Source organism: Caenorhabditis elegans, chromosome V (assembly GCF_000002985.6).
Source record: "Caenorhabditis elegans chromosome V".
Taxonomy (NCBI): Eukaryota; Metazoa; Nematoda; class Chromadorea; order Rhabditida; family Rhabditidae; genus Caenorhabditis; species Caenorhabditis elegans.
Genome location: NC_003283.11, coordinates 20,091,263 through 20,118,313, shown reverse-complemented (window position 1 = coordinate 20,118,313; position 27,051 = coordinate 20,091,263). Strand labels below are relative to the sequence as shown.

At 33.3% G+C, this 27,051-nt stretch overlaps 3 protein-coding genes across 5 annotated transcripts in view; 2 read left to right on the top strand and 1 right to left on the bottom strand.

Annotated features, from left to right (window-relative positions):
- The window catches only part of ncx-1 (Calx-beta domain-containing protein), a gene marked incomplete at both ends in the record, with an annotated part of 15,041 nt that extends 2,360 nt beyond the window's left edge, over nt 1–12,681 (top strand). Inside the window, 11 exons of one of the 2 annotated variants that reach the window (NM_001047717.7) lie at nt 63–283; nt 1,080–1,207; nt 2,252–2,477; nt 4,192–4,344; nt 4,463–4,543; nt 5,729–6,094; nt 6,813–6,918; nt 7,604–7,886; nt 8,888–9,034; nt 9,853–10,009; nt 12,298–12,681. In NM_001047717.7, the coding sequence (NP_001041182.1) occupies nt 63–283; nt 1,080–1,207; nt 2,252–2,477; nt 4,192–4,344; nt 4,463–4,543; nt 5,729–6,094; nt 6,813–6,918; nt 7,604–7,886; nt 8,888–9,034; nt 9,853–10,009; nt 12,298–12,520 (2,091 nt within the window). The remainder of the gene's footprint in view (nt 1–62; nt 284–1,079; nt 1,208–2,251; nt 2,478–4,191; nt 4,345–4,462; nt 4,544–5,728; nt 6,095–6,812; nt 6,919–7,603; nt 7,887–8,887; nt 9,035–9,852; nt 10,010–12,297) is intronic. The other variant, NM_001047718.6, reaches the window with a different exon arrangement.
- sec-23 (Protein transport protein SEC23) lies at nt 12,629–27,051 on the bottom strand. Its single transcript, NM_075476.8, has 12 exons — nt 26,909–27,051; nt 26,062–26,156; nt 25,862–26,006; nt 25,723–25,812; nt 25,335–25,448; nt 20,921–21,065; nt 19,367–19,638; nt 17,609–18,200; nt 17,057–17,298; nt 14,881–15,107; nt 14,030–14,345; nt 12,629–12,838 (listed from the first exon to the last, which is right to left on the bottom strand). Exons 1-12 carry the CDS (start codon nt 27,044–27,046, stop codon nt 12,749–12,751), a joined length of 2,466 nt encoding a protein of 821 aa, NP_507877.1. The 5' UTR covers nt 27,047–27,051; the 3' UTR covers nt 12,629–12,748.
- Nucleotides 23,306–24,061, top strand: nlp-69 (Neuropeptide-Like Protein; the record flags this gene model as incomplete). 2 transcript variants are annotated; one of them, NM_075477.6, is made up of 2 exons in its annotated part: nt 23,306–23,582; nt 23,764–24,061. In NM_075477.6, the coding sequence occupies 2 exons, from the start codon at nt 23,334–23,336 to the stop codon at nt 23,845–23,847; spliced, it is 333 nt and encodes a 110-aa protein (NP_507878.1). The 2 variants fall into 2 exon arrangements, with proteins under 2 accessions (NP_507878.1, NP_001263944.1); NM_001277015.3 differs by lacking the exon at nt 23,764–24,061 and having other exon boundaries at nt 23,334–23,603.

The following is a 27,051-nucleotide window of genomic DNA, read 5'->3' as shown; positions in this document are numbered from 1 at the left end:
GCCTCCCAGTGTCCCAAAAATTAAAAAAAAATTCAAAAGTGAAAAAAAATTTTTTTTTTCAGGCTATTCCAAACGGCGAGACCCGTCGAGTACAACATAATGGTGTGTTCTGGGTTACTGTAGTTTGGTCTACATTTGCATACGTCTGGCTTTACCTAATCCTGAGTGTGTTCAGTCCGGGAGAAGTTGAAGTATGGGAGGGTGTGCTCACTTTTGTGTTTTTCCCGCTAACTGTGGGCAGTGCCTACTTTGCCGATGCACATGCTGGGCAATTCGGTCAGAGGTGAGATTTTGTGCAAAATAAATAAAAAATTTCGAAATTTCAGAAAATTTCGATTTAATTTGAAAAATCAATGTAAAAATCAATAAAATCGATAGTTTTTGGGAATTTCAGCTGGGAAAAATTATTTCCAAGTTTTTTGATTGAAAATTTCAAATTCTACGCAAAAATTGCAAAAAAAATGAGACCCATATTGCCTGGGTTTGAAAAAATATATAAATTTGGGCCTAAATATGCCTATTCGGGCCTATTTCATCCCTAAAACTACCTTAGGAAACCTAAATTTGAAAACTTGAATTTACGTTGAATTTGCAAAAAAATTACACCCATAACGCCTGAGTTCTGAAATTTTTGAGTTTTCGGGCCAAAATAGGCCGGCAGATTTAGGCCCAAAATCTAAAAATTCAAACCCTAGTCAATGTGGGTTTCAAAATGTTTCCAATTTCAATTGCAACTTTAAATAATCGGTCAAAACTCCTAATTTGGATTTTTCGGCAGAAACAAGCCAAAAAGGCCCAAAATAGGCCGATTTAGGCTTAAATACTGAAATTTCGAAACCTAGCCAATATGGGTGTCAAAAATTCGGAAATTTTATGGAGAATCCGAATTTGATAGTGAAAACATTGCCAGGTGTCTCCAATGTCCCAACCAGTGTGGGGACATTTTTCAAAATCTGTTAAAATCGTTGTTTTTGAACAATTTTTTTTTGGTGTTTTTTGCAAAATATCGTTTTCCTAGTTTTATGAAACAGTTGATTTAACAGTTTTTCATTTTTTATCAAAAAATTTGTAAATTTCAGACTAATCTCCGGACCCCTCTCCTCGTTCGTAAGGAGGTCACCACGCCGTTCTCCGTCCAAAAAAACCCGGGAAAACGTGGAAAATGGAGCCGGACTCCCAGGGGATGCAACTCAAAATTTGATAGGAGGTTAGTTAAATATAACTATTGATTTGTTTTTTTAACAGAAAAGAGGTTTTGAAAATTTTTCGGGAAAAAAAAATTTTCCAAAAAAAAATTTTTTTCGGAAAAATTTTCAAATTTCAAATTGCCATAACTTTGCCAATTTTGAAGATTTTTTAATAAAATTTGTGTTTTAAAAAGCACAAAGTGTCACTCTAAAAATATGTTAAAATTTGTTCAAGGGACTTTCAAGATTACAGTACCCCGAGAGTTTCCGTGGTGGGATCCAAATTTTCAAAAAAAAAATTGTTTTTTTGAAAATTTTTCAAATTTCAAATAGCCATAACTCAGCTTATTTTCAAGATTTTTGGCTCAATTTTTTAGATAATTGAAGTTTGAGCATTTTTCTTGCAAGACATAATATCAATAGTATATAAAATTCAAAAACCACAATAACCCAGGTGTTTTCCTAGTGGGACCTAAATTTTCAAAAAAAATTTGAAAATTTCAAATTGCCATAACTTTGCCAATATTGAGGATTTTTTGCTTATTTTTTTTAGTTAAATGAAGCTTGAAAAATTATCATACAAAAAATCATTACAATATTCCAATTTCTCCACAACTGACAGTACCCCAAGAGTTTTCCAGGCAGGACCTCAATTTTCAAAAAAAAATTTTTAGGAAAATCTTGCAAATTTCAAATTGCTATAATTTGGCCCATTTTGAAAATTTTAGGCTTATTTTTTAGGTTAAAAAAAGTTTGAGAACTTATCTTATACACATTTATTGCATGTTTTAAATGACTCCACAACTGACAGTACCCCAAGAGTTTTCCAGGCAGGACCTCAATTTTCAAAAAACATTTTTTTTTTTAGAAAAATCTTGCAAATTTCAAATTGCTATAATTTGGCCCATTTTGAAGAATTTTGGCTTATTTTTTGAGTAAAATGAAGCTTGAACATTAACCTTACACATATATTATCAATAATAAAAAAATATTAAAACTTACAGTAACCCAAGACATTTCGTTGAGGGACCCAAAATTTTAAAAACCAATTAAAACATTTTCAGGAGACGCCGACGCCCTGGCATTTGAAATTCACAGACGTCACTACCTGGATATTTTCAAACAATTGAGATCGGAGCATCCAGATGCTCCAGTCGTTGAACTTGAGAAGCATGCCATGGAGAAAGTTGTCGGAGAGCAGAAGAAATCAAGAGCTTTTTATAGAATTCAGACAACTAGGAAAATGATCGGTAGTGGAGATATTCAGAAAAAATTGAAGAAAAGTAATAAGTAAGTATTGATTTTATTCAAAATTTGGCGGGAAATTCAATTTTTTTGTAAAAATAATTATGGCGGGAAATTCAAATTTTTAAAAATAATTATGGCGGGAAATTCAAATTTTTAAAAATAATTTTGGCGGGAAATTCAAATTTTCATAACAAATAATTTTTCCCGGAAATTAAAACTTTTTGTAAAAATGAATTAGGCTGGAAATTCAAATTTTTTAAAATAATTTTGGCGGGAAATTCAAATTTTTTGATTTATAAAATAGTTTTGGCGGGAAATTCAAATTTTTTGTAAAAATAATTATGGCGGGAAATTCAAATTTTTTGTAAAAATAAATTAGGCGGGAAATTCAAATTTTTTGTAAAAATAATTTTGGCGGGAAATTCAAATTTTTTTGAAATAGTTTTGGCAGAAAATTCAAATTTTTTGATTTAAAAAATAATTTTGGCGGGAAATTCAAATTTTTTGTAAAAATAATTTTGGCGGGAAATTCAAATTTTTTTGAAATAGTTTTGGCAGAAAATTCAAATTTTTTGATTTAAAAAATAATTTTGGCGGGAAATTCAAATTTTTTGTAAAAATAATTTTGGCGGGAAATTCAAATTTTTTGTAAAAATAATTTTGGCGGGAAATTCAAATTTTTTTGAAATAGTTTTGGCAGAAAATTCAAATTTTTTGATTTAAAAAATAATTTTGGCGGGAAATTCAAATTTTTTGTAAAAATAATTTTGGCGGGAAATTCAAATTTTTTGTAAAAATAATTTTGGCGGGAAATTCAAATTTTTTGTAAAAATAATTTTGGCGGGAAATTCAAATTTTTTTGAAATAGTTTTGGCAGAAAATTCAAATTTTTTGTAAAAATAATTTTGGCGGGAAATTCAAATTTTTTGTAAAAATAATTTTGGCGGGAAATTCAAATTTTTTGTAAAAATAATTTTGGCGGGAAATTCAAATTTTTTGTAAAAATAATTTTGGCGGGAAATTCAAATTTTTTTGAAATAGTTTTGGCAGAAAATTCAAATTTTTTGATTTAAAAAATAATTTTGGCGGGAAATTCAAATTTTTTGTAAAAATAATTTTGGCGGGAAATTCAAATTTTTTGTAAAAATAATTTTGGCGGGAAATTCAAATTTTTTGTAAAAATAATTTTGGCGGGAAATTCAAATTTTTTGTAAAAATAATTTTGGCGGGAAATTCAAATTTTTTTGAAATAGTTTTGGCAGAAAATTCAAATTTTTTGTAAAAATAATTTTGGCGGGAAATTCAAATTTTTTGTAAAAATAATTTTGGCGCGAAATTCAAATTTTTTGTAAAAATAATTTTGGCGGGAAATTCAAATTTTTTTGAAATAGTTTTGGCAGAAAATTCAAATTTTTTGATTTAAAAAATAATTTTGGCGGGAAATTCAAATTTTTTGTAAAAATAATTTTGGCGGGAAATTCAAATTTTTTGTAAAAATAATTTTGGCGGGAAATTCAAATTTTTTTGAAATAGTTTTGGCAGAAAATTCAAATTTTTTGATTTAAAAAATAATTTTGGCGGGAAATTCAAATTTTTTTGAAATAGTTTTGGCGGGAATTTCAAATTTTTTTGAAATAGTTTTGGCGGGAAATTCAAATTTTTTTGAAATAGTTTTGGCGGGAAATTCAAATTTTTAAAAGTAATTTTGGCGGGAAATTATAATTCAAATTTCCGAATTTTATTTTTCAAATTTCAGACTGGAGCCAATGGTTGTTCAAAAAACCATGGCCACCGTGGAGTTCGACCCTCCTCACTATACATGTCTGGAGAATGTTGGTGACGTGTACCTAACCGTCAAATGTGACCGAGGATCCGTACCAGAGGATACCACAGTTACGGTACATTATAGGTGGGTTTTGGAACTTTCAGGAAAATTTGGAAATTCGGAAAAAAAAATTTTGAATTTTTTTTTTTGAAATTTTTTTTTTCAGAATTTTTTTTTGAAAATTTATCATTTAAAACTTCAGAACTATTGCTGATACCGCTCAAGCTGAATCCGACTTTGTGCACACCGAAGGAACAATCACTTTTGAGCCAGGACAGACTGAGTAAGTTTGATGGGTCCCGCCACGAAAACTTTTGGGGGTACTGTAGATTATATAGTTATTGTAGTTTAGTTTTAAGAATCTTTAGGCAAATACCTCAAGCTTGTAATGTAGCAAAAATTACGCGGAAATCTTGAAAATAAGGAGAGTTGCACGACTTTTAAATTTGAAGAAAAATTGAAAAAAATAAACAATTTTGAAAAAATTGGGTCCCTCCACGAAAAGCCCTGGGTTACTGTAGATTTGATATTTACTGTATTGTACTTTTATTTAATTTTTAGCTAAATATTTCAAGCTTGTAATTTATTAAATATTACGAAAAAATCTTGAAAATAAGCAGAGTTGCCCGCATTTGAAATTTGACAAAAAACCTTTAAAAAAATTATAGAAAATTTGGGTCCCTCCACGAAAAGTCCTGCGTTACTGTAGATTTGATATTTACTGTATTTTAATTTTATTTGATTTTTAGCTAAGTACTTCAAGCTTGTAATTTATTAAATATTACGAAAAAATCTTGAAAATAAGCAGTGTTGCACGTATTTGAAATTTGACAAAAAACCTGGAAAAAAAATTTATAGAAAGTTTGGGTTCCCCCACGAAAACTCTTGGGGTACTGTATTTTCTCAATCTATTTTTTTGAAATTCAATCATCTGATAGTACAAAACTTGGAGTTTATTTTGACATTGAAATTGCACAAAAATCTGAAAAATGAGTAAAGTTACACAACTTTGAATCTCTAAAAAATTTTCAAAAAATTTTTTTTTTCACAATTTTCAAATTTTCATAACTTTTTTGATTTTTAAGATTTTTTAACAACACTAGCAAAAAAATAAAGCTTAAGAGTTTGTCTTCAAATAACAGTTTATAGATCCAAACAGCTACAGTACACTTTACGATTTTGTGGAACGAGCCAGATTCTCGAAAAAAATTATTTTTTGGAATTTTTTTAAATTTCAAAACTTCATAACTCTGCCCATTTTCAAGATTTTTATTTTTTTTTTAACGAAGAACAAAGCTTGAACATTGTTCTAATTAATACATTAGTTTTTACTTTTGGACACAAAAACCTACAGTATCCTAGCAGTTTTCCTGGAGGGACCAAGGAATTAAAAAAAAAATTTTTTTCGAAAATGGATTTTATAAGAGTGAAAAAATCTTAAATATCAATTAATTTTCAAAACTTTCAGACAAAAAATCAAAGTCGGAATTGTGGACAACGACATCTACGAGGACGACGAGCAGTTCATGGTCCGGCTCTCACAAGTCCGAGCCTTCCGTTCAGAGCACTTTTCCAGTGTGCCGGCTCGGCTGGGTCTCGCAGCGACAGCTACCGTAATCATTGTGGACGATGATCATGCTGGAAGCTTTGGCTTCTTGTCAGAAAAATTCAAATGCACAGAGTCATGTGGCTCATTTGTGGCAGAAGTTATACGGTCACGTGGAGCCCGTGGTAAGGTGTCAATTCCTTATAAGACTGTTGATGGAGCCGCCAAATCGCCACAGGACTATGAGCATCAGGAGGGTGTGCTGAAGTTTGCCGATGAGCAGTCTAAGTGAGTTTTGCGAAAAATGATGAAAATGAGCCCGATTAACCTTTAGAAACACTTATCCAAAAAAAAAACAAATTAGTAATTTTTGTCCCTCTAGGAAAACTCCTGGGGTACTGTAGGTTTTTGTATTAACTTTTTTATTTTTTTGCAACTAAATAGATTACGCTGTCAGCTAGATGTGATAGCAAAAAATATCCAAAAATCTTAAAAACCAGTAGAGTTATGATTATTTGAACTTTTATAAAATTTCAAAAATTCCAACAAAAAAAAAATTTTTGTTTGAGAGATAGTACTTCCAAGAAAACTTTTGTAGTACTGTAGGTTTTTGTATAAACTATTTGTTTTTATGATTAAATTGATCATGTTTTAAGCCACGTTTAATATTAAAAATTATTCAAAAATCTTAAAAACCAGTAGAGTTACGATTTTTTGAACTTTTACAAAATTTCAAAAATTAAAAAAAAAATTGAGAATTATAGTACTTTCAAGAAAACTTCTGTGGTACTGTAAGTATTTTTACAAACTTTTTTATTAATAAGCAATTAAATAAATCACGTTTTCAGCTAGATTTGATAGCAAAAATTATTTAAAAATCTCCAAAACCAGTAGAATTATGACTTTTTGAACTTTTATAAAATTTCAAAAATTCCAAAAAAAAAAATTTTTATTCGAATTTTTTTTTGAAATTTTTTTAGAACTATATATGTTTATTTAATTCCAGAGCCGAAATCTACATTCCGATTGTCAACGATGATGAATATGAAAAACACGAAGATTTCTATATTGAGCTCGGTGAGCCCATTTGGCACAGGGAATTGGCGGACGATGTGAGTTTTGATATTTTGAGAAGTTTTTTTTGGGTTCTACTGTATTTCACACTAAAATTGTTTAAAAATATCATTTAAAACATTGAGTTTTTTTAATTTTCTATAAATTAAAAAAAAAAATGTTTTTTGAAATTTTCGAATTTTTTCTCAACTTCAAATTAGCATAACTCTGCTCATTATCGGAATTTCAATATGCTTTTAAACTTTTCATACACCGCAAATATTTTACTATTAGTGGCTAAAATAATACATTTGTAGCTATTAACTCTACAGTAATACAATAGTTTTCGTGGTGAGACACAGAATTTTCAAAAAATAAAATTTGCCGATTTTTTTCCAAATTTCAAATGACTGTATTTCCGTTCATTTTTGAAATATTCAGACAAAATAAAATGTGGAATAAACCTACAAAATATTTCTAATAGTTTCTGAAATAACAAACTTTTAGTAGCTAAACCTACAGTAGCCTAATCGTTTTCGTGGCGGGACTCAAATTTTCAAAAAAAAATTTGTTTTCAAAATTCAAAGCCCGATAACTTTTTCATTTTTATAGCTTTTAAGTTAGTTTTTTTTTGAATACAAACATACTACTGGCTTTGAGTGTTATTAAAAATTTCACCTGTAACTCAAAAACCTACAGTACCCCAACAGTTTTCGTGGCGGGACCCCAAAAATATATTTTCAGGAAGAAGGAATCGAGGGAAAACCGATTCTCGGCTTCTCAAGATGCAAAGTAGTGATCACAGAAGACCGAGAATTCAAGAATTTTATGGATAGAGCATTGGTAACAGCGAATACCTCGATTATGGTCGGAACTTCGAGTTGGAAGCAACAATTCACTGAAGCCTGGACTTTGGAGCCGGAGGAGGAGGACGGAGAAGTCACGACTATGGAAAAAGTTATGCATTATATTGCATTACCATGGAAGCTACTGTTTGCCCTGATTCCACCGACTGACTATTTTAATGGTAGGATTTTTTAAAATTTTTTAATAATTAAAAAAAAAAAAATTTTTGGAAATTTTTTTTAGAACATTTTTTTCAATTTTTTTCTAAAATTTGTATTTCCCCTAAGTCGGGACATACGACTCTCAAACAGTCAAAGCTTATAAAAGAAAAAAAATCGCATGAGGACTCGAACCCCTGACCTTCTGCGTCATAGTCATCTCTCTTACCCACTGAGCCATACGTTCAACTTTTTTTTTTAATTTTCAAAAATTTTGGAATTTTATATTTTGGGTATCGAATTAAACTTAACTTTTGAGAGAAATCCAAAATTTCACTTATTTTCGAATCTAGTCCGTTTTAGGCCGAATTATGGACGGCCTAGACGGCCCACTCGGCCCAAAATAGAAAATTTTTGAATTTTACAAAACACGTGTCAGATCATATCCAAATTGTGAGAGATAAGCAAAAAATGTATTGATTTCGAGTTTGGCCGGTTTTAGGCCGAGTTATACGCTTCGATACGGCCCGTTTGGCTTAATTTGGCCCAAATTTTAAAAAAATTTCAAATTTTGCGATATAGGTGTCAAATCATGTATGCATTCAAAAAAAATTGAAAGTGTTCCTAATCCCAAGTTTAGTCCATTTTAGGCCAAATTATGGGCTTTTTTTCGGCCCGTTTGTCTTAATTTGGCCTAAATCTCGAAAAATTCTAAATTTTCCAAGATTGTTGTCAAGTCATAATTAAACTTCAGAAAGAATACAAAAACGCTAATAATTTTGAATATAGTCCGCTTTGGACCAAGTTATGGGCTTTAAGCCGGCCTAAATGGCCCATATTTCAAAATATGCAATATGGGGGTCAAATCATATCTAAATTTTGTAAGGATTCTGAAATTTTGAATTATTACTAGTTTTTAAATAACTTAAAACGAGAAAATCGGATTTTTATTTTCAAAGAAAATGAAGAAAAACTTTTTTTTTTCAAAAATTTTCAAAAAATTCCCAAATTATTTCTATTCCAGGTTGGCTATGTTTTGTGGTTGCAATTGCGATGATTGGACTATTAACCGCATTTATTGGTGATATCGCTGCAGCTTTTGGGTGTACAGTTGGGCTAAAGGACTCTGTGACCGCCCTCACCTTGGTCGCAATGGGAACTTCTCTTCCAGGTATTGTTTTTGAGTGAAATTCAAGAAAATTGGAAATTTAATTTGAAAAAACTGAATTTAGCTCATTGAGACCTTTAAAATAAGTATACTCATGGGTAGGTTTTGAGAATTTAAAAAAATTCGAAAAAAAAGTTGGGTCCCCCAACGAAAACTCATGTGGTACTGTAGGTCTTTAAGCTTTCAATTTTTCTTTCAAGGATAATGTAGAAAAAGCTTGATGGGGCATTTTGAAACAAAAATGACCTAAAAATCTTGGAAAGAAGCAAAGTTATGAAAGTTTGAAATTTTGAAAATAAAAATTTTGAAAAAATTTTTTCCCCACTTTTCAAACGTTTGCAATATTGTTCATTTTTGACATTTTCACGAGATTTTTGTTTTAAAATAGTTTTGAAAGCTTTTTCTACCAGACTGTTGAGTTTTGAAGCAAAATCTCGTAAACTAACAATACGCCATACGTTTTCGTGGCGTGACGTTTTCAAATTTTTCAAAAAAAAATTTTTTTTTTTGAAAATTTTTTTTATACTCAAAAGTCTATTACTTTGCTCATTTTCGAATATTTTTGAAGTTTTTGCACTGAAATTAGCCTACAAGCTTCTGCTATCAGATTCTAGACTTACAATCTAGTACCTAATAAATCTACAGTACCCCAAAGGTTTTCGTGGCGGGACTCCAATTTTCAAAAAAAAAAAAATTTTCAGAACTTCAGAACATCATAACTTTGCCCATTTTTGTTTAATTTTTATGAAATTACATTTATATGAAATCTTATTTTAAGCTCAACATACATTTTGTAATAAAATTGAAAAAAAAAATTCTAGACACATTTGCGTCCCGCACCGCCGCAGTTGGAGATCAATGGGCTGACGGATCGATTGGTAATGTGACTGGAAGTAATGCTGTTAATGTATTCTTGGGTATTGGAATTGCCTGGATGATTGCTGCCTGTGTACATGCCTACCGGGGTACCAAGTTTTTGTAAGTTTTACTTTTTTTTTTGAAAAAAAATTTTTTTTTTGAAAATTTACAAAAAGGTTTATTTCAAAGTTTCCAAACTCCGCCCATTTTGAATATTTCCAAATAATTTTTAACTCAAAAAACGACTAAAACCATTATCTACATACTACAAATAAACTGACTAAGTACAATTTGAACCTACAGTACCCCAAGACTTTTCGAGACCCAAATTTTCCAAAAAAAAAATTGATTTTCAAAAATTTCTCAATTTTCAAACCCCCATAACTTTGTCAATTTTTATGATTTTGGGTTTATTTTTATTTTATAAAAATGCTCTAAGCTTTGTCTATAAGCTATTTAAAATTTGTACTAACATTTAGAAAAACTACAGTACCCCGGCACCTTTCCTAGACCCAATTTTCCAAAAAAAAATTTTTTTTTTTCAGAAATTTTGAAATTTCAAACACCCATAACGGAGTCCATTTAGTAGATTTTTAAACGATTTTTGTTTTAAAACAACGTTAAAAACTTTGTGTATAAAAATTACATACATTTGTATTAAAGCGGCAAAAAACTACAGTACCCCGGCACCTTTTCGAGACCCTTTTTTTTTAACAAAATTTTTTTTCAGATATTCCAATTTTCAAATTTCCATAACTTTGCTCATTTTTAGGATTTTGAGCTTATTTTTATTTTACAACAATGCTCTAAAATTTTTCTATAGAATGAATTTTAATTTGCATTAATGCGACAAAAAACTACAGTACCCCGGTACCTTTTCGAGACCTACGTTTCCAAAAAAAAATTTTTTTTTTTAAATATCAAATTTTCAAACTCCCATAACTTTGCTCATTTTTACGATTTTAAGCTAATTTTTATTTCAAAACAAGGCTCTTGGCTTTGTCTATAAAATTAACATACATTTGTATCAATACGACAAAAACTACAGTACCCCGCCACCTTCTCGAGACCCAAAATTTCCAAAAAAAAGTTTTGTTGAAAATTTCAAATTTTCAAACTTTCATAACTTTGCTCATTTTTAAGATTTTAAATTCATTTTTATTTAAAAAAGATGCTCCAAGCTTTGTCTATAAAATCTGTACACATTTGTATAAATACCACAAAAAACTACAGCACACCAAGACCGTTTCGAGACCCAAATTGTCCAAAAAATTTTTTTTTAGAAATTTTGAAAATTCAAACTTCCATAACATTGCTCATTTTCAGGATTTTGAGCTCATTTTTATTTTAAAAAGATGCTTTACAATTTTTCTATAGAATGAAGTTTAATTTGCATTAATGCGACAAAAAACTACAGTACCCCGGCACCTTTCCGAGACCCAAATGTTTGAAGAAATTTTTTTTTCAAAAAGGTTGAAATTTCAAACTTTCATAACTTTGCTCATTTTTACGATTTTAGGCTAATTTTTATTTCAAAACGATGCTCTACGCTTTGACTTTAAGATGTGCACACATTTGTATCAATATAGCAAAAAACTACAGTACCCCGGCACCTTTCCGAGACCCAAAATTTCCAAAAAAAATTTTTGTTGAAAATTTCAAATTTTCAAACTTTCATAACTTTGCTCATTTTTAAGATTTTGAATTCATTTTTATTTTAAAAAGATGCTCTACAATTTTTCTATAGAATGAAGTTTAATTTGCATTAATGCGACAAAAAACTACAGTACCCCGGCACCTTTCCGAGACCCAAATTTTTGAAAATTTTTTTTCAAAAAGGTTGAAATTTCAAACTTTCATAACTTTGCTCATTTTTACGATTTTAGGCTAATTTTTATTTCAAAACGATGCTCCACGCTTTGACTTTAAGATGTGCACACATTTGTATCAATATAGCAAAAAACTACAGTACCCCGGCACCTTTCCGAGACCCAAAATTTCCAAAAAAAATTTTTGTTGAAAATTTCAAATTTTCAAACTTTCATAACTTTGCTCATTTTTAAGATTTTGAATTCATTTTTATTTTAAAAAGATGCTCTACAATTTTTCTATAGAATGAAGTTTAATTTGCATTAATGCGACAAAAAACTACAGTACCCCGGCACCTTTCCGAGACCCAAATTTTTGAAAATTTTTTTTCAAAAAGGTTGAAATTTCAAACTTTCATAACTTTGCTCATTTTAACGATTTTAAGCTAATTTTTATTTCAAAACGATGCTCTACGCTTTGACTTTAAGATGTGCACACATTTGTATCAATATAGCAAAAAACTACAGTACCCCGGCACCTTTCCGAGACCCAAAATTTCCAACAAAAAAAAATTTTTTTTTTTAATTCTCAATTTCCAGAGTCGCCACAGGCTCCTTGGCCTTCTCGGTAACAATGTTCCTAATTGGCTCAGTCGTATGTGTCGCCTTACTCCAATATCGTCGTTTCAATCGAAAAGTCAACGGAGAGTTAGGCGGTCCAATGGGCTGGCGGATCATTTCCGCCGGAATTTTCGTCTCCGTTTGGCTTTTGTATATCCTGCTCAGCACACTAGAGGCCTATTGTATTATTAAGGGATTCTAATTTTAATTTTTTCTTTAATTTTTCAAAAATTTCTAAATTTTCTCAAAAGCCATAATTTCCCAATTTTTCACCTAAAAATCAAAGAATCAATACTACAAACTACATTCCCGTGTCTTTTACTTTTATACATCAATCAATCAATCAATAAATAATAAAACATTTTTCTGGGGGTGTTTTCAGGGGGGAATATCTACTTTTAAAAAAATCAATAAATCAATAAATTAATAGTTATGTTGAAGAGCTGGAGGAGAGCTTCTTCAAATGTTCCATAAAAACTTGAAGTGACACGTCATCGGTGAATACAGCGGAACCGGCTTCCTGCAAAAAATTATCGATATTAAAAAAATCGATATTTTCTCTGATTTTGTAAAAGATTTTTTTAAAAATCGATAAAATTCCGAAAAATCAATAAATTTTATTGATTTTCGAATTTTTATCGATTTTTGATTTTATTGATTTCTAAACATTTTTCACTAAAAAAAATTGAAGATTATCGATTTTTTTTCGAAAAATTTATTAAAACCAAATTTCTGGAAAAATCGATTTTTTTCCGATTTTTTTAAGATTATTAGAAAATCGATAAAATTTTGAGAAATCAATAATTGAACTTTTCCCGAAAATAAATAATTTCCGAAAAATCGATAAATTTTATTGATTTTTCGGAAACGATTCATTTTCTTGAAATCTTCAATTATTGATTTTTCGAAATTCTATCGCTTTTAGCAGATATCGATTTTTTAAATTGATTTTTGAAACATTTTTTACAAAATTTGATATAAAAATTGAACTATTCGATTTTTCAAAAAAAAAAATCGAAAAATTGGTACTTTTATTGATTTTATCGATTTTTCAACGTTTTTTTTTTTAGAAAAATCGGGAAAATCAATAAACTTTATCGATTTTTCGGCTAATTAAAAAAATCAATAAAATTTCTATTATTTCCTTTTTTCGTAAAATTAGAAATTTATTGATTTTATCGATTTTTCAAGGTTTTTTCTTTTGAAAAATTGGAGGAAAACCGGGAATTTTTCAAGTTTAACAGAAAATTTGCCCAAATTTTTTCGGGACTGTTCAAATTTACAACAAAAATTTATCGATTTTTCGAGAAAAAAAAGTTGAAAAATCGATAAAATCAATAAATTTCTGATTTTACGAAAAACCAGAATTTGTATCGATTTTTGTTTTAAAAAATTCGAAAAATCTGAAATTTATTGATTTTACCGATTTTTCAAGAAAAACGGAATTATCGATTTTTCAACTTGTTTTTTTGAAAAATCGATAAATTTCAGATTTTACAAAAAATTTTTTTTTTAAGTCGAAAAATCAGATATTTATCGATTTTTTCGAAAAATCCGACGAAAATTGCAATTTCTGAAAATTTTCAGATTTCAGGGTCAAAGTTGCTCAAAAACTTCAAAATTTTCAGTTTCCGGGTCACGTTTTCCGGCTAAAACCGCCGGAAAATGCCAATTTTTCCCCCCAATTTTCATTCTCCCTCCACACACATACATTAGCATATGGATTATTATGCGTCAGTGATGGATTGACTTTCGACAACAAGAACCGGGCTTGTGAACCCTCGTGCTCTGTCACAATGTAACGTGGCATCGGGAATCGTTCCTGAAGAATTGAGGTCGCATCGGCGACGGGAGCCTCGAGAAGTTGCTTGAATGTGGCGTATTGCGGATTTTCGTGGAAATTCTGTTTCCGCCATTGAGCAATCGTTTGTCCGTGATAGATGAGCACATGGAAATAGTCATCCATGAGGAGAATACGGTCGGCAAGGATTGATGATGTGTCGAGAAGCACTGGCTCCGGGGGTCCACTGAAAACACACACAAAAAATATCGATTTTTAGGCGCGCGGGAATAGAGAAAATTGCAAAAAAAAAAAATGATTTTTCAACGAAAAAACATTATTTTTCAAAGAGGAATTTGAATATATTTTATTTTTGCAAAAAATTCGCTTTTTGGCGCTGCTGCTTAGACTACAAAATTGATTTTTTTTTGCAGAAATTTATCGCATTTTCCGCAACTAAAATGGTGAAATTTCGGGGAATTTCCCTAATTTCCGACGTTTTTGTGTCGATTTTTGCAAACTTTCGAGCGATTAAAGGGAAAAATCTTCTAATTTTCGCCAATTTTCAGCTGAAAACCACTTTAAACAGAGAAAAAATCAAGAAAATTCCAAGAAAAACGAGTAAAAATCGATAATCGTGATTTTTTGGGCGCTGCTAATGGAATTTTGGGCTATTTTTGATAGAATTTTTGCAATTTTCATCAAATTTTATCGCGTTTTTCATCAAAATTTCATCAAATTTTCTCGCCATTTCCTCTAATTTTCCATCATCATAAACTCACTTAAACGAATAGCTAAACAAGACGGGCTGAATCATTGTCGTACTCTCCAACACGTTCTCCGAGAACAAAATGTGTCGATAGTATGCAGTTTCATCGGGCGAATTATTGAATACTTGTAGAAATTGTGAACGACGCAGGTGGAACATGAATTGTGGGAATAGCGAGAATTTGTCCGATAGTCGGAAACTGTTCGGATCGTCTTTCGAGTATTCGCCGAATTTTTGACACTGAAAACAACAAAAAATTGCAAATTAATTAGGACATTTGGCGAGAAAATAGTGTGTAGTTTGTAGTTTAGGCAGCGCCCTGGACTACATTTAAATCATTTATAGGCCTAAAAAGTCGTTTGAAACACTGAAGTTTGTAGTTTATAGTGCAAATAACGTATTAATTAGTCATTTTTACACTTTAGCAGCGCCTTAAACGTGTAGTTTGTAGTCTAAGCAGCGCCCAAAATTGAAAATTGAATTAGCAGCGCCCAAAAATTGTGATTTGTAGTCTAAACAGCGCCCAAAATTGAATTAGCAGCGCCCAAAACGTGTAGTTTGTAGTCTAAGCAGCGCCCAAAAATTGAATTAGCAGCGCCCAAAAATTGTATTTTGTAGTCTAAGCAGCGCCCAAAAATTGTAGTTTGTAGTCTAAGCAGCGTCCAAAAATTGTAGTTTGTAGTCTAAGCAGCGCCCAAAATTGAATTAGCAGCGCCCAAAACTTGTAGTTTGTAGTTTTAGCAGCGCCCAAAAATTGTAGTTTGTAGTCTAAGCAGCGCCCAAAATTGAATTAGCAGCGCCCAAAAATTGTAGTTTGTAGTTTTAGCAGCGCCCAAAATTGAAAATTGAATTAGCAGCGCCCAAAAATTGTGATTTGTAGTCTAAGCAGCGCCCAAAATTGAATTAGCAGCGCCCAAAAATTGTAGTTTGTAGTTTTAGCAGCGCCCAAAATTGAAAATTGAATTAGCAGCGCCCAAAAATTGTATTTTGTAGTCTAAGCAGCGCCCAAAAATTGTAGTTTGTAGTCTAAGCAGCGTCCAAAAATTGTAGTTTGTAGTCTAAGCAGCGCCCAAAATTGAATTAGCAGCGCCCAAAACTTGTAGTTTGTAGTTTTAGCAGCGCCCAAAAATTGTAGTTTGTAGTCTAAGCAGCGCCCAAAATTGAATTAGCAGCGCCCAAAAATTGTAGTTTGTAGTTTTAGCAGCGCCCAAAATTGAAAATTGAATTAGCAGCGCCCAAAAATTGTATTTTGTAGTCTAAGCAGCGCCCAAAAATTGTAGTTTGTAGTCTAAGCAGCGTCCAAAAATTGTAGTTTGTAGTCTAAGCAGCGCCCAAAATTGAATTAGCAGCGCCCAAAAATTGTAGTTTGTAGTTTTAGCAGCGCCCAAAATTGAAAATTGAATTAGCAGCGCCCAAAAATTGTGATTTGTAGTCTAAGCAGCGCCCAAAATTGAAAATTGAATTAGCAGCGCCCAAAAATTGTGATTTGTAGTCTAAGCAGCGCCCAAAATTGAATTAGCAGCGCCCAAAACGTGTAGTTTGTAGTCTAAGCAGCGCCCAAAAATTGTAGTTTGTAGTCTAAGCAGCGTCCAAAAATTGTAGTTTGTAGTCTAAGCAGCGCCCAAAATTGAATTAGCAGCGCCCAAAAATTGTAGTTTGTAGTCTAAGCAGCGCCCAAAAATTGTAGTTTATAGTCTAAGCAGCGCCCAAAATTGAATTAGCAGCGCCCAAAAATTGTAGTTTGTAGTCTAAACGTAGTTGCAACGCATTTTCAACTTCCAAAAATCAAAATTTCTGTAGTTCATAGCCTAAAGAGGTCCTAAACTTGGATCCTAGTCAGCAAAAAAAAAATCAAACTCAAAATTTTTTGTAGTTTGTAGTTTGTAGTGTAAACAGCTTCTAAACTAGGTTTCTAGACAATATTTCAAAAAATTTCTGGGGCTTCTAGGTAATTTGAGGTTCCAAGAGTGCGAAATTTCGTAGTTTGTAGTCTAAAGCAGCGCCGAACTACTTAATGTCAGCAGCTTCAGCAAATTTAAGACTCAACATTTTTGTTGTGTAGTTTGTAGTCTGAGCAGCGCCAACAAAAACTAGATTTCCAAGACTACTATTGAGCTACAAATAATCGAATTTCCCAATACTTGTGTGTAGTTTGTAGTTTGTAGTCAGCTTCTGCTCTCCGTACGTACCAATCGAATCAGCGATCTATCCAACCATCTAAGTGCTTCCGGGGTATCATTCTCATTGGATGCTCTAAATGACGCGAGCCTGGCAATTGCAACGGCAGCAGCTTCCTGATCAAATCCATATGCGATATTTGGCTGCTGAGTCGCCATATCCGCCCACGTACGGCACGTCGTTGTCACCCGAATACGTTTACGTCCATCCGCATGCTGATATTGGGTCACGAATTGAACCATTCCACGGCCACCTGGAAAAGTTACAGCTGCTTTATGAAATTGGAGCCAAATTTTTGCGGATTTTAACCAAAAATCCAATTTTTCCGTCAATTTCATTGGATTTTCAACAACATTCCGACTTTTAGACCAATTTTTTTGCAATTTCTGCAAAAAAAAATCAAAATTTAAAGCCAAATTCATGGAATTTTCAGTTAAAGTCCGATTTTAATGGGCGAAAAGCCGGCTTGAAGCCAATTTTTTGCGGATTTTAACCAAAAACCCCCAAATGTTAAGCCAAAATTTCGGGAATTTCACGCAAAAATTCCAACTTTTCCGAGAGACCTTGCGGAATTGCGGATCCATGTTGCGCGGCAATCTCAAAAACGACTCCAATCGTAGTGCGCGGCGAGATCGCTCCAAACTTCCATTGACAAGTGCCTCCAATTCCCATTTCTTGGTCAGAAACGTTGGCATTTCGAACATTTCCACTTGCACAGCATCCGAGAACACCTTCAATTTTGAGTCCCGCACCGACTTTCACTTCCATTGTCGCGTTGAATCCCATTTTCAAATTTCCAGCCGAATCCTTATCAAAACTTCGTTGATAAGTTTGCTTGAAAAGCGACGAATTAAATGAATCTCCCATTACAACGTGTCCACCGGATGAATTAAACATATTCTTCATTTCCAAAAGCCCAGTTTGATCCAAAGCACACGAATAGACATCAACGGCGTGCCCGTTTTTAACGATTCGGGCCGCTAGGCCGTCGTAAAATTTGATGGCCTTTTTCATGTATGGCGCTGCGTCTTCTTTGATCGAATTCCATGATCGAATGGGATTCTTGAGCTCCTCGCCGACGACTGCTCCTGGGCCGTGGGTACATGCTCCGCCGATGAATGACATGATACGGGCTCCCGTTGATGGGAAGCATGACTGCAAAAAAAAATATTTTTTGCAAGGCCAAATTTGCTAAAATTGCTGGAAAAATTAAATTTTTAAGCTCTATAATCATGAAAATTGCATTTAAATTTGGGCGCTGCTTAGACTACAAACTACAAATTTGGGCGCTGCTAAACTACAAACTACAAGTTTTGGGCGCTGCTAATCAAATTTTGGTCGCTGCTTAGACTACAAACTACAAGATTTGGGCGCTGCTAAGACTACAAACTACAAGATTTGGGCGCTGCTAAACTACAAACTACAAATTTGGGCGCTGCTAAACTACAAACTACAAGATTTGGGCGCTGCTAAGACTACAAACTACAAGATTTGGGCGCTGCTAAACTACAAACTACAAATTTGGGCGCTGCCAAACTACAAACTACAAGATTTGGGCGCTGCTACCACTACAAACTACAAGTTTTGGGCGCTGCTAATTCAATTTTGGGCGCTGCTAATTCAATTTTGGGCGCTGCTTAGACTACAAACTACAAGATTTGGGCGCTGCTAGACTACAAACTACAAGATTTGGGCGCTGCTAAACTACAAACTACAAGATTTGGGCGCTGCTAAGACTACAAACTACAAATTTGGGCGCTGCCAAACTACAAACTACAAATTGTTGGGCGCTGCTAGACTACAAACTACAAGTTTTGGGCGCTGCTAATCCAATTTTGGGCGCTGCTAAAACTACAAACTACCAGTTTTGGGCGCTGCCAAACTACAAACTACAAATTGTTGGGCGCTGCTAATTCAATTTTGGGCGCTGCTAAAACTACAAACTACAAGTTTTTGGGCGCTGCTAAAGCTACAAACTACAAGTTTTGGGCGCTGCTAAAGCCACAAACTACAAATTTTGGGCGCTGCTTAGACTACAAACTACAAGTTTTTGGGCGCTGCTAACAGATTTTGGTGAAAAAACTGCCAAAATCGTCTAAAAAACGCGATTTCTATGCAAATTTGGTCGAAAATTTCAATTTTTGACTCGGAATTTCAAAATTAAAGCTAGATAATGCTGTAATTTTCAATTTTGAAGCACTTAAACACAATTTCAGGGGAATTGTACTCAAATTTTCGCGTTTTTCTCATTTTCAACGCTCTAAAAGTGACATTTCGAGGGTTTTGCCCTAAAAATTCGTCATTTTTCTCGATTTTCGAACCTCCAAAAGGGTAACAGCAACGGCTAGAGCTGCTCCAGTTGCTCTCAACGGACGATGTCCCTGTGGTACTGGCCATCGATCAATACTAATCTGATCAATAAGATCATTAATCGATTCATCACATTCACTGATTGGCTGTAGGAATTTGTTTGCGGGGGCGTGTGGCACGGGGGCTCCACCGCCTGGAGCAACAATTCCTTGGGCGGCTCCTGGAAGTGGTGGTCCACCACCACGTGGAAGGCCTCCTGGAAGACCAGAGCCTGGGAGTTGGCCTGAAAAAATGAAATGGAAAAATTGCCGATTTTTGCCGAAAAAATTTGATTTTGCGGTTAAAAAAGCCTTTTTTCCACAATTTTTGCCGAAAAATTACAAAAATCCAAAAATTGAAGGGTTTTGTTATTTTTCTTCTAAATTTAAGTGCTAATATTTCGGTTTACAAGCACTTTTTGTCAATTTTTAGTGAAAATCTTTCAAAAATTCCATTCTTGAGCTCATTTTTAGTGTAAAAAGCCAATTTTGGACCATTTTTCTACATTTTTAGTTTAAATTTCCATTAAAAATCCAAAAATTCAGAGGTTTTCCCCAAGTTTCAGTGCAAAAATTCCAATTTTTAAGCACTTTAGGTTCTAAAATCAGGGATTCTTCCAGATTTTTAGTCGAAATTTGCTTAAAAATTCAATTTCCGAGCTCTTTTTTCTCGTGAAAAATCAATTTAGCACATATTTTCCGCATTTTTAGCCGAAAATGGGCAAAAATTCCAAAAATTCAGAGGTTTTCGATAAGTTTCAGTGCAAAAATTCCAATTTTCAGTCATTTTAAGCTATAAAATGAGGGGTTCTGTAAATTTTTGGTCAAAATTTCTCAAAAATTCCATTTTCAAGCCGATATTTCTGGTATTTTCGCGTAAAAAGTCAATTTTGACCCTTTTTTGCCAAAAATTTAAATTAATTCAGTGCAAATATCCAGTTTTTAGTCACCTTTTAGTGATGAAATCAGTATTTTCGCATGTATTCGGCCAAAAACTACCAATTTTTGAGAACTTTCGGCCACAAAAAAACGGAATTTGTAGCCAATTTTTTCAATTTTTCGTCTTTTTCCAAAAAAAAAAAACCGATTTTTCTCCAAATTTTCGCATGTTTTCAGTCAAAAAACGTCTATTTTCCGCTCAAAATAGTCATTTTTCGATATTGTATGAAAAATTGCCGTTTTTCTCGAATTTTCAGTGGAAAAATCAATTTTTGAGCATTTTTTTTTAGCTACTTTAGCCATAAAAAACGTCATTTCCAGTCTATTTTTCCCCAATTTCTTGGCATTTTGTCCGGGTTTTCGCCAAAAAAAAGAACCACCGGAGCACATATATCCATTCATAAGCCATTAAATAGACAATGCATGAGCTCTTGTGCTCGGCTCGGCGAGCACCAGCTCATCACTTTTTCCTCTTCTTCTTCTTCCATAGTAAACATGCCAAATATTTAATGTAAAAATGCCTCTTTTCACCGCCAAAAAACCGCCAAAAAAAGTGACGATTTTTTTGTTGGCTCAAGCTCCACCCACCCAGTGGAGCAGCACCGCTTCCCATTGCCATTGGGGCTCCCGGAGCACCAGCAGGGGCTCCAGGGGCTCCAGCAGCAGGACGTTGAGATAGGCCACCGCCGGCCATTACATCCTTGATTTGTTTCGCTGTCACTTCCTTCGTTCCCTGCAACAAAAAAAATTTGGAATTTTTTGGGGAAAATTTAAAGGTGGCCAATTCGCCAATTTATAGCAAATTCTGTTTCAAAATTGTGAAAATCCCACAATTTTGATCTGAAAAAGGCAAATTTAGAGGAAAATTGTCGATTTTCACTCAAAATTTTGAAAAATCTGCGAAAATTTGTTCAAAATGGTTGAAAATTGCAATTTTTGGCTAAAGTTTTGCAAAAAAATCCACTTTTCCCTTGAAGGAGGTCTAATGGTTCGGACAATTTTTAACGTATAGACACCTAAAATGTTCTCAAAAGAACGAATTTCGTAATGAAACTTCTCAAAAATTGTTCAAACATTTTTTATTATGGCGGTTCACAATTTTGAAAAAATTACACTGATTTTAGCTAAAAGCACGAAATTTTCCCCCATTTTTCCGTGTCACATCTGTTCGAAGTTGGATTTTTTTTTTGGAATTATCGTCCTTTATTACATATATTGGTAGTCTATCTCATTCAATTTCGTTGACTAAGGCACATTTAAAGCCGATAGGTAACCAAAAATCATCGAAATTGATTACCTATCGGCTTTAAATGTACTTTAATCGACAAAATTAAATGAGATAAACTACCAATATATGTAATAAAGGATGATAATTTCGAAAAATCCAACTTCGGACAGATGTGACACTGAAAAATGGGAAAAATTCGTGCTTTTAGCTAAAATCAGTGTAATTTTTCGAAATTTTGAACCGCCATAAAAAAATTTTGAAAAATGTTTGGACAGTTTCATTACGAAATTCGTTCATTTGACAACATTTTGGGTCTGTACGCTCAAAATCGTGTCCGAACCGTTAGTCCTCCTTCAAGGGAAAATTGGATTTTTTTGCAAAACTTTAGCCAAAAATTGCAATTTTCAACCATTTTGAACAAATTTTCGCAGACTTTTCAAAATTTTGAGTGAAAATCGACAATTTTCATCTAAATTTGCCTTTTTCAGATCAAAAAATTGTGGGATTTTCACAATTTTAAAACAGAATTTGCTATAAATTGGCGGCGAATTTTCCGATTTTTCAATAAACAATTGACATATACGAGTAGTAAAACCTAGTTTCCTGACGATTTGATTAACTTTAGCGCAATACAACCAATTCTGTGGTATATCACAGTTTAAAAATCCTCGAAAAATCCCTTTAAAATTGCAATTTTAACCAAAAATTCCATTTTTCCCCCGCATAAACCGCAAAATTTCGCACTTTTCCACAGCGGATTAAGCTCAAAATCTTCCGAAAAATCCGCCAATTTCCAGACAATTTGGAAACCCTAAAATGATTTAGTCATTTCTTAAAAAAAAAGAGTGGAGAAGCCATTTCTAGATTAGTCACAGTTATTTTATTTTTTTTCAAAAGAAATCCCTTTCATTTAAAGAATAGAAACAATTTTTGTGAATTTTTAAGAGCATTTTCAGTCAAAAATCAGTTTTTTTTTTCGTATCTTCTTTTCAAGGAAACCCGAGTTTTTCAGTTTCTGAGCCAATTTTTGAGCTCTTTCCACTTTTCCAAAGTTCGTTTTAAACTCCTTTTGCCCACCCAAAAATTCGTGCATTTTTCAACGGAGCTTCAAATTTCCAGCTCAAATTCTTTCATTTTGCTTTAAAAAAAAAGTTTCCTATTTTTAAATTTCCAATTTTTGAGCATGACGCTTTTTTATTCCTATAAAAAAACAAAGTTCCTGTAATTCCTCAAGTCCTCCCATTTGGGCCGTAAAGCCTAGTTTTGAGCCCGAAAAGCTCAAACTTTTAGCACTAAAATTCCCTATAAAAACACTTTTTTTTCTCTAAAAAGCTTGTCCAGCCTCAAAAACCTGAATCCTCACGTGGTGTCAGGTTGTCCAATAGCAGCTCCACTGCACACAAAAATAGCGGCGGGAAAACACACTTAAGCGTCGATCGATTTTTGTGTAATTTTGAAAATTTGCCAAAAATCGACGCTTAAATTTGAAAAAAATTATTCTCCAAATGCGCTGTGAATGTCACAAATATTCAAAAATATTTTTCCCGCCATTTTTTGTGTAACACCACGTGAATCATCCTCTAGTTTTTCACCAATAAAAGCAACCAAAAAACCCCATATTTTCCACAATTTTCCCACTAAATTACTCAAATTCTCCCATTTACAGTAGGAAAAACCCTAAATTCTCTCATTTCTAACCAAACTTTTTCGTCGTCTTTTCGTCTCCACGAAACCCCCTTATTTTCAGCGTAAAGCTCCAAATTTCGAGCCAAAATGCACTTCTTCCCAATCCTCCTCCTATCAATCCTACTGATTCTGATCTCCACTTGCTCATCAACCTTGGTCAACAACTCTCCGACCGCCGCCTTCGACACTAACGCCTATTCTGAGCTCAACGCAAAGGCAAAAGCTTCGATGCGTCGGTTGGCCGATATTCTGGACTTCGAGATGTATCAACGACGTTTGTCGGCGGCTCCCGACAACTCATATTATTATCAAATTTCCCCGCCACATCATCAACGCGTGAGTTTCGACGATTATTGATTGCTTTTTCACTATTTTTTGCTGCCCATTTTTCGTGTGCAATTTATTTCCCATCACCACCCTCCAAATACCCATATTTTGCATGTTTTTTCGCCGATTTTCCGCTGTTTTCCGAATAAAAACGTTCCAAGTTGATATATATGGGCTCCGTATCTTCCAGATTTCCTCACTTCCGCTGACCATTTTCCCGCTGCCAGACAAACGATTGCATCGGATAGGCGGAAATATTGTTATGGGAAAATAAAATGACATCTTCTTTGGCTACAAACACACTAATACTACTACTACTACTGATGATGATGATTATTATTTGTATTGTTAATTGTATTATTATTATTCATCTAATTAAATAATATTAATGATATAATACAACTGAATAATAATAATAATAATAATAATAATAATAATAATAACATGTTCAATATGTCTTATGAAGTTTGAATAAAAAAGTGTATAGTCGGTGTATAGTCGTTAATTAACCTATTAACTTAAAGGTGGTGTAGTCGAAAATTATTGAAAATTCACAGATTTCAGTGAAAAATTCGAACAAAACAAGGCTATACACTTTTTAATTCAATTTTCCATCCAAAATCTTATAATTCTATTCATTGGTTAGTAGTATGGTAATTCAATTAAATAATGCGCTACTTATGCTCAATTGACCCAGTTTTCTCGAAAAAGTAGGATTCTTCATAAAAAATAAATGTTAAATTGAATGTTATACTATATATATAGTTGTTCTGAAACGTTACAGCTCTGCGGAATAGGTAAAGGTGGTGTAGTCGAATTTTTTTTATTGCCTTATTAGACTCAAAATTGTCTGAAAACACCGAATTTCATAATGAAACTTCTTGAAAACTTGACAAAAAAAAGTTATGGCGGCTCAAAAAATGGCCTAAAATTAGTTAAAATTTGAAATTTGACCGACTTGTCAAGCGGCTGGAAACACTTTTTTTTTGAAATCACCGTCAAATTTTGAGTTTACAAGTTGATTATCTTGCGTTTTAAACTTGATTAAGGTATTTAAAAATCGATGTACGGCGAGATTTTTAATTTTTTTTATCGATAAACTCGCCGTCCATCGATTTTTAAATAGCTTAATCAAGTTTAAAACGCAAGATAATCAACTTGTAAACTCAAAATTTAACGATGATTTCAAAAAAAAAAATTTCCAGCCGCTGCGACATTGATAAGTTAGTCAAATTTCCGATTTTAACTAATTTTAGGCCATTTTTTGAGCCGTCATAACCTTTTTTTGAAAAGTTTTCAAGAAGTTTTATTATGAAATTCGGTGTTTTCAGACAATTTTGAGTCTAAATAAAGCAATTTGAAAAAAATCGACGACACCACCTTTAACTATTCCGCATTTTAGAGCTTTAACGTTTCAGAACAACTATATATATAGTATAACATTTAATTTAACATCTATTTTTAATGAAGAATCCTACTTTTTCGAGAAAACTGGTCAATTGAGCATATTGAGCGCATTATTTAATTGAATTACTATACTAGTAACCAATGAATAGAATTATAAGATTTTGGATGGAAAATTGAATTAAAAAGTGTATAGTCTTGTTTTGTTCGAATTGTTCACTGAAATCCGAGAATTTTCAATAATTCTCTAATTTTTCGCTATTCATTTTGCATTTACTTAGTGTTTTTTTTTTGGCATTTTTCGGCATTTTTCAGGCTTCTAACCCAAAAAATCCAATTTTCCCTGCAATTTATTACCTTGAAAACGTAGCTTCTCGAGATTCCCTGAGTGTTGAGCTCATGCAGCTGGACCATTCTACCGTAGGTGATCAATCCGACGAGAGCATCGGCTGGGAGCAGCGAGAGAGCAGTCTGAAATTGGAAAAATTGGGAAATTTTGCCCAAAAATCTGAATTTTACGGCAAAAATTGCCAATTTTCATGAAAAATAACACTATTATGTTTAAAAAAGTCGAATTTTCAAGCGAAAATGAGCAGAAATTCCCATTTTTCAGCAGAAATTCCCATTTTTGAGTGAAAAAATCACAAATTTTGAGTTGGAAAACCGACGAATTTTCGAGCAATTTTCCGCGAAAATTTTAAAAAACCGCCGTTTTTTTCTCAATTTTCTGCAATTTGTCCCGTACTTGAAGGCATTCTTTCAGCGATTTCAGCTCCTCTGCAGTCATACACGTGTCGACGACGAAAACGAAGATCGGCGGCATTGTGGTGGCTTTCTGGAATAAAGATTTGGCTTAAAACTCGGATTTTTCAGCATTTTCTCACTCGAAGCGTGTACTCAATGGTTGTAAATTGTGGATAGAGCTCCGGCGGGCGGTTATCCTCGGCAATTGCCGCATAATGAGCCGGGAACGGATTCCGATTGTTGCAGAATGGGCACATCCAGATTTTGGCGCGATAATCGACGGCGCTGAAAGCATCATTTTTCGGGGTGAAAATCGGGCAAAAAAAGGCCTGAAACTCACCAAAGTGGGTTTAAAATCGCTTTACAGCTGGCTTTTTGGCACAAAACCGGATCATATTCCAGTGGTGGTTGGGCGACTTCTGTTGATGGGCGCTCCTGGAAAAAAAATTTGGTTTTTGAGAGAAATTTGATGAGAAATCGTGAAATTTCAGCTTAAAATCGGCTTGAACTCCGCAAAATTGGATTAGCAGCGCCTAAAGCTTGTAGTTTGTAGTTTAGCAGCGCCTAAAGCTTGTAGTTTGTAGTTTCAGCAGCGCCCAAAATTGGATTAGCAGCGCCCAAAACGTGTAGTTTGTAGTTTAGCAGCGCCCAAAATTGAATTAGCAGCGCCCAAAACTTGTAGTTTGTAGTTTTAGCAGCGTTCAAAATTGGATTAGCAGCGCCCAAAACTTGTAGTTTGTAGTCTAAGCAGCGCCCAAAATTGAATTTTTTTTTTGCGTTTCTCAGCGGAATTTTACGATTTTTGCAGAGATTACCGACTTTTTAAGGTAAAAATGCAGAAATTCCGATGGAAATTGAGAAAAAAATCGCGTTTTTAATCGAAAAATTGCTGAAATTCATGCCTTCGGTGTTTCGAAGCTGCCGATCGGCTCGAGCAGCTACCAAATTTGAATTTTTAGAAGATTATAACGAATTTCTGGCAAAAAATGAAGCAATCCACTAAAATTTGCAAAGATTCGGAGAAAATTGATGGAATTTCGATGGATTTGAAGAAAAATTGCTGAAAATAGGCTTTTCCTCAGCTTTTGGCGCTGCTCGGCAGCTACAAAATCCAATTTTCAATGCTTAAAATTCAATAATTCCACGAAAAATTCGAAGAAAATCCAGTTTCCGCGCCTCAGTTTTACCTTCAGCGGCGTGAAAAAGCAGGTGAGCGGGACGACAAGCTTCTGAGAATCCACTCGACTGTGTGGCCACATGTTCCACGTGAATTGGACGCCATCGTTCGCCTGTTGAGCACCCAAATATTCTTCCCAAGTGGCCATTTTTA

Coding starts and splice junctions, on each gene's coding strand:
- sec-23 (NM_075476.8), bottom strand. CDS start 27,046: ATGGCCACTTGGGAAGAATATTTGGGTGCTCAACAGGCGAACGATGGC. Junction 26,157..26,908: donor GCTTTTTCACGCCGCTGAAG/GTAAAACTGAGG, acceptor TTTTTTTTCCAG/GAGCGCCCATCAACAGAAGT. Junction 12,839..14,029: donor ATAATAATCCATATGCTAAT/GTATGTGTGTGG, acceptor AATTTTTTGCAG/GAAGCCGGTTCCGCTGTATT.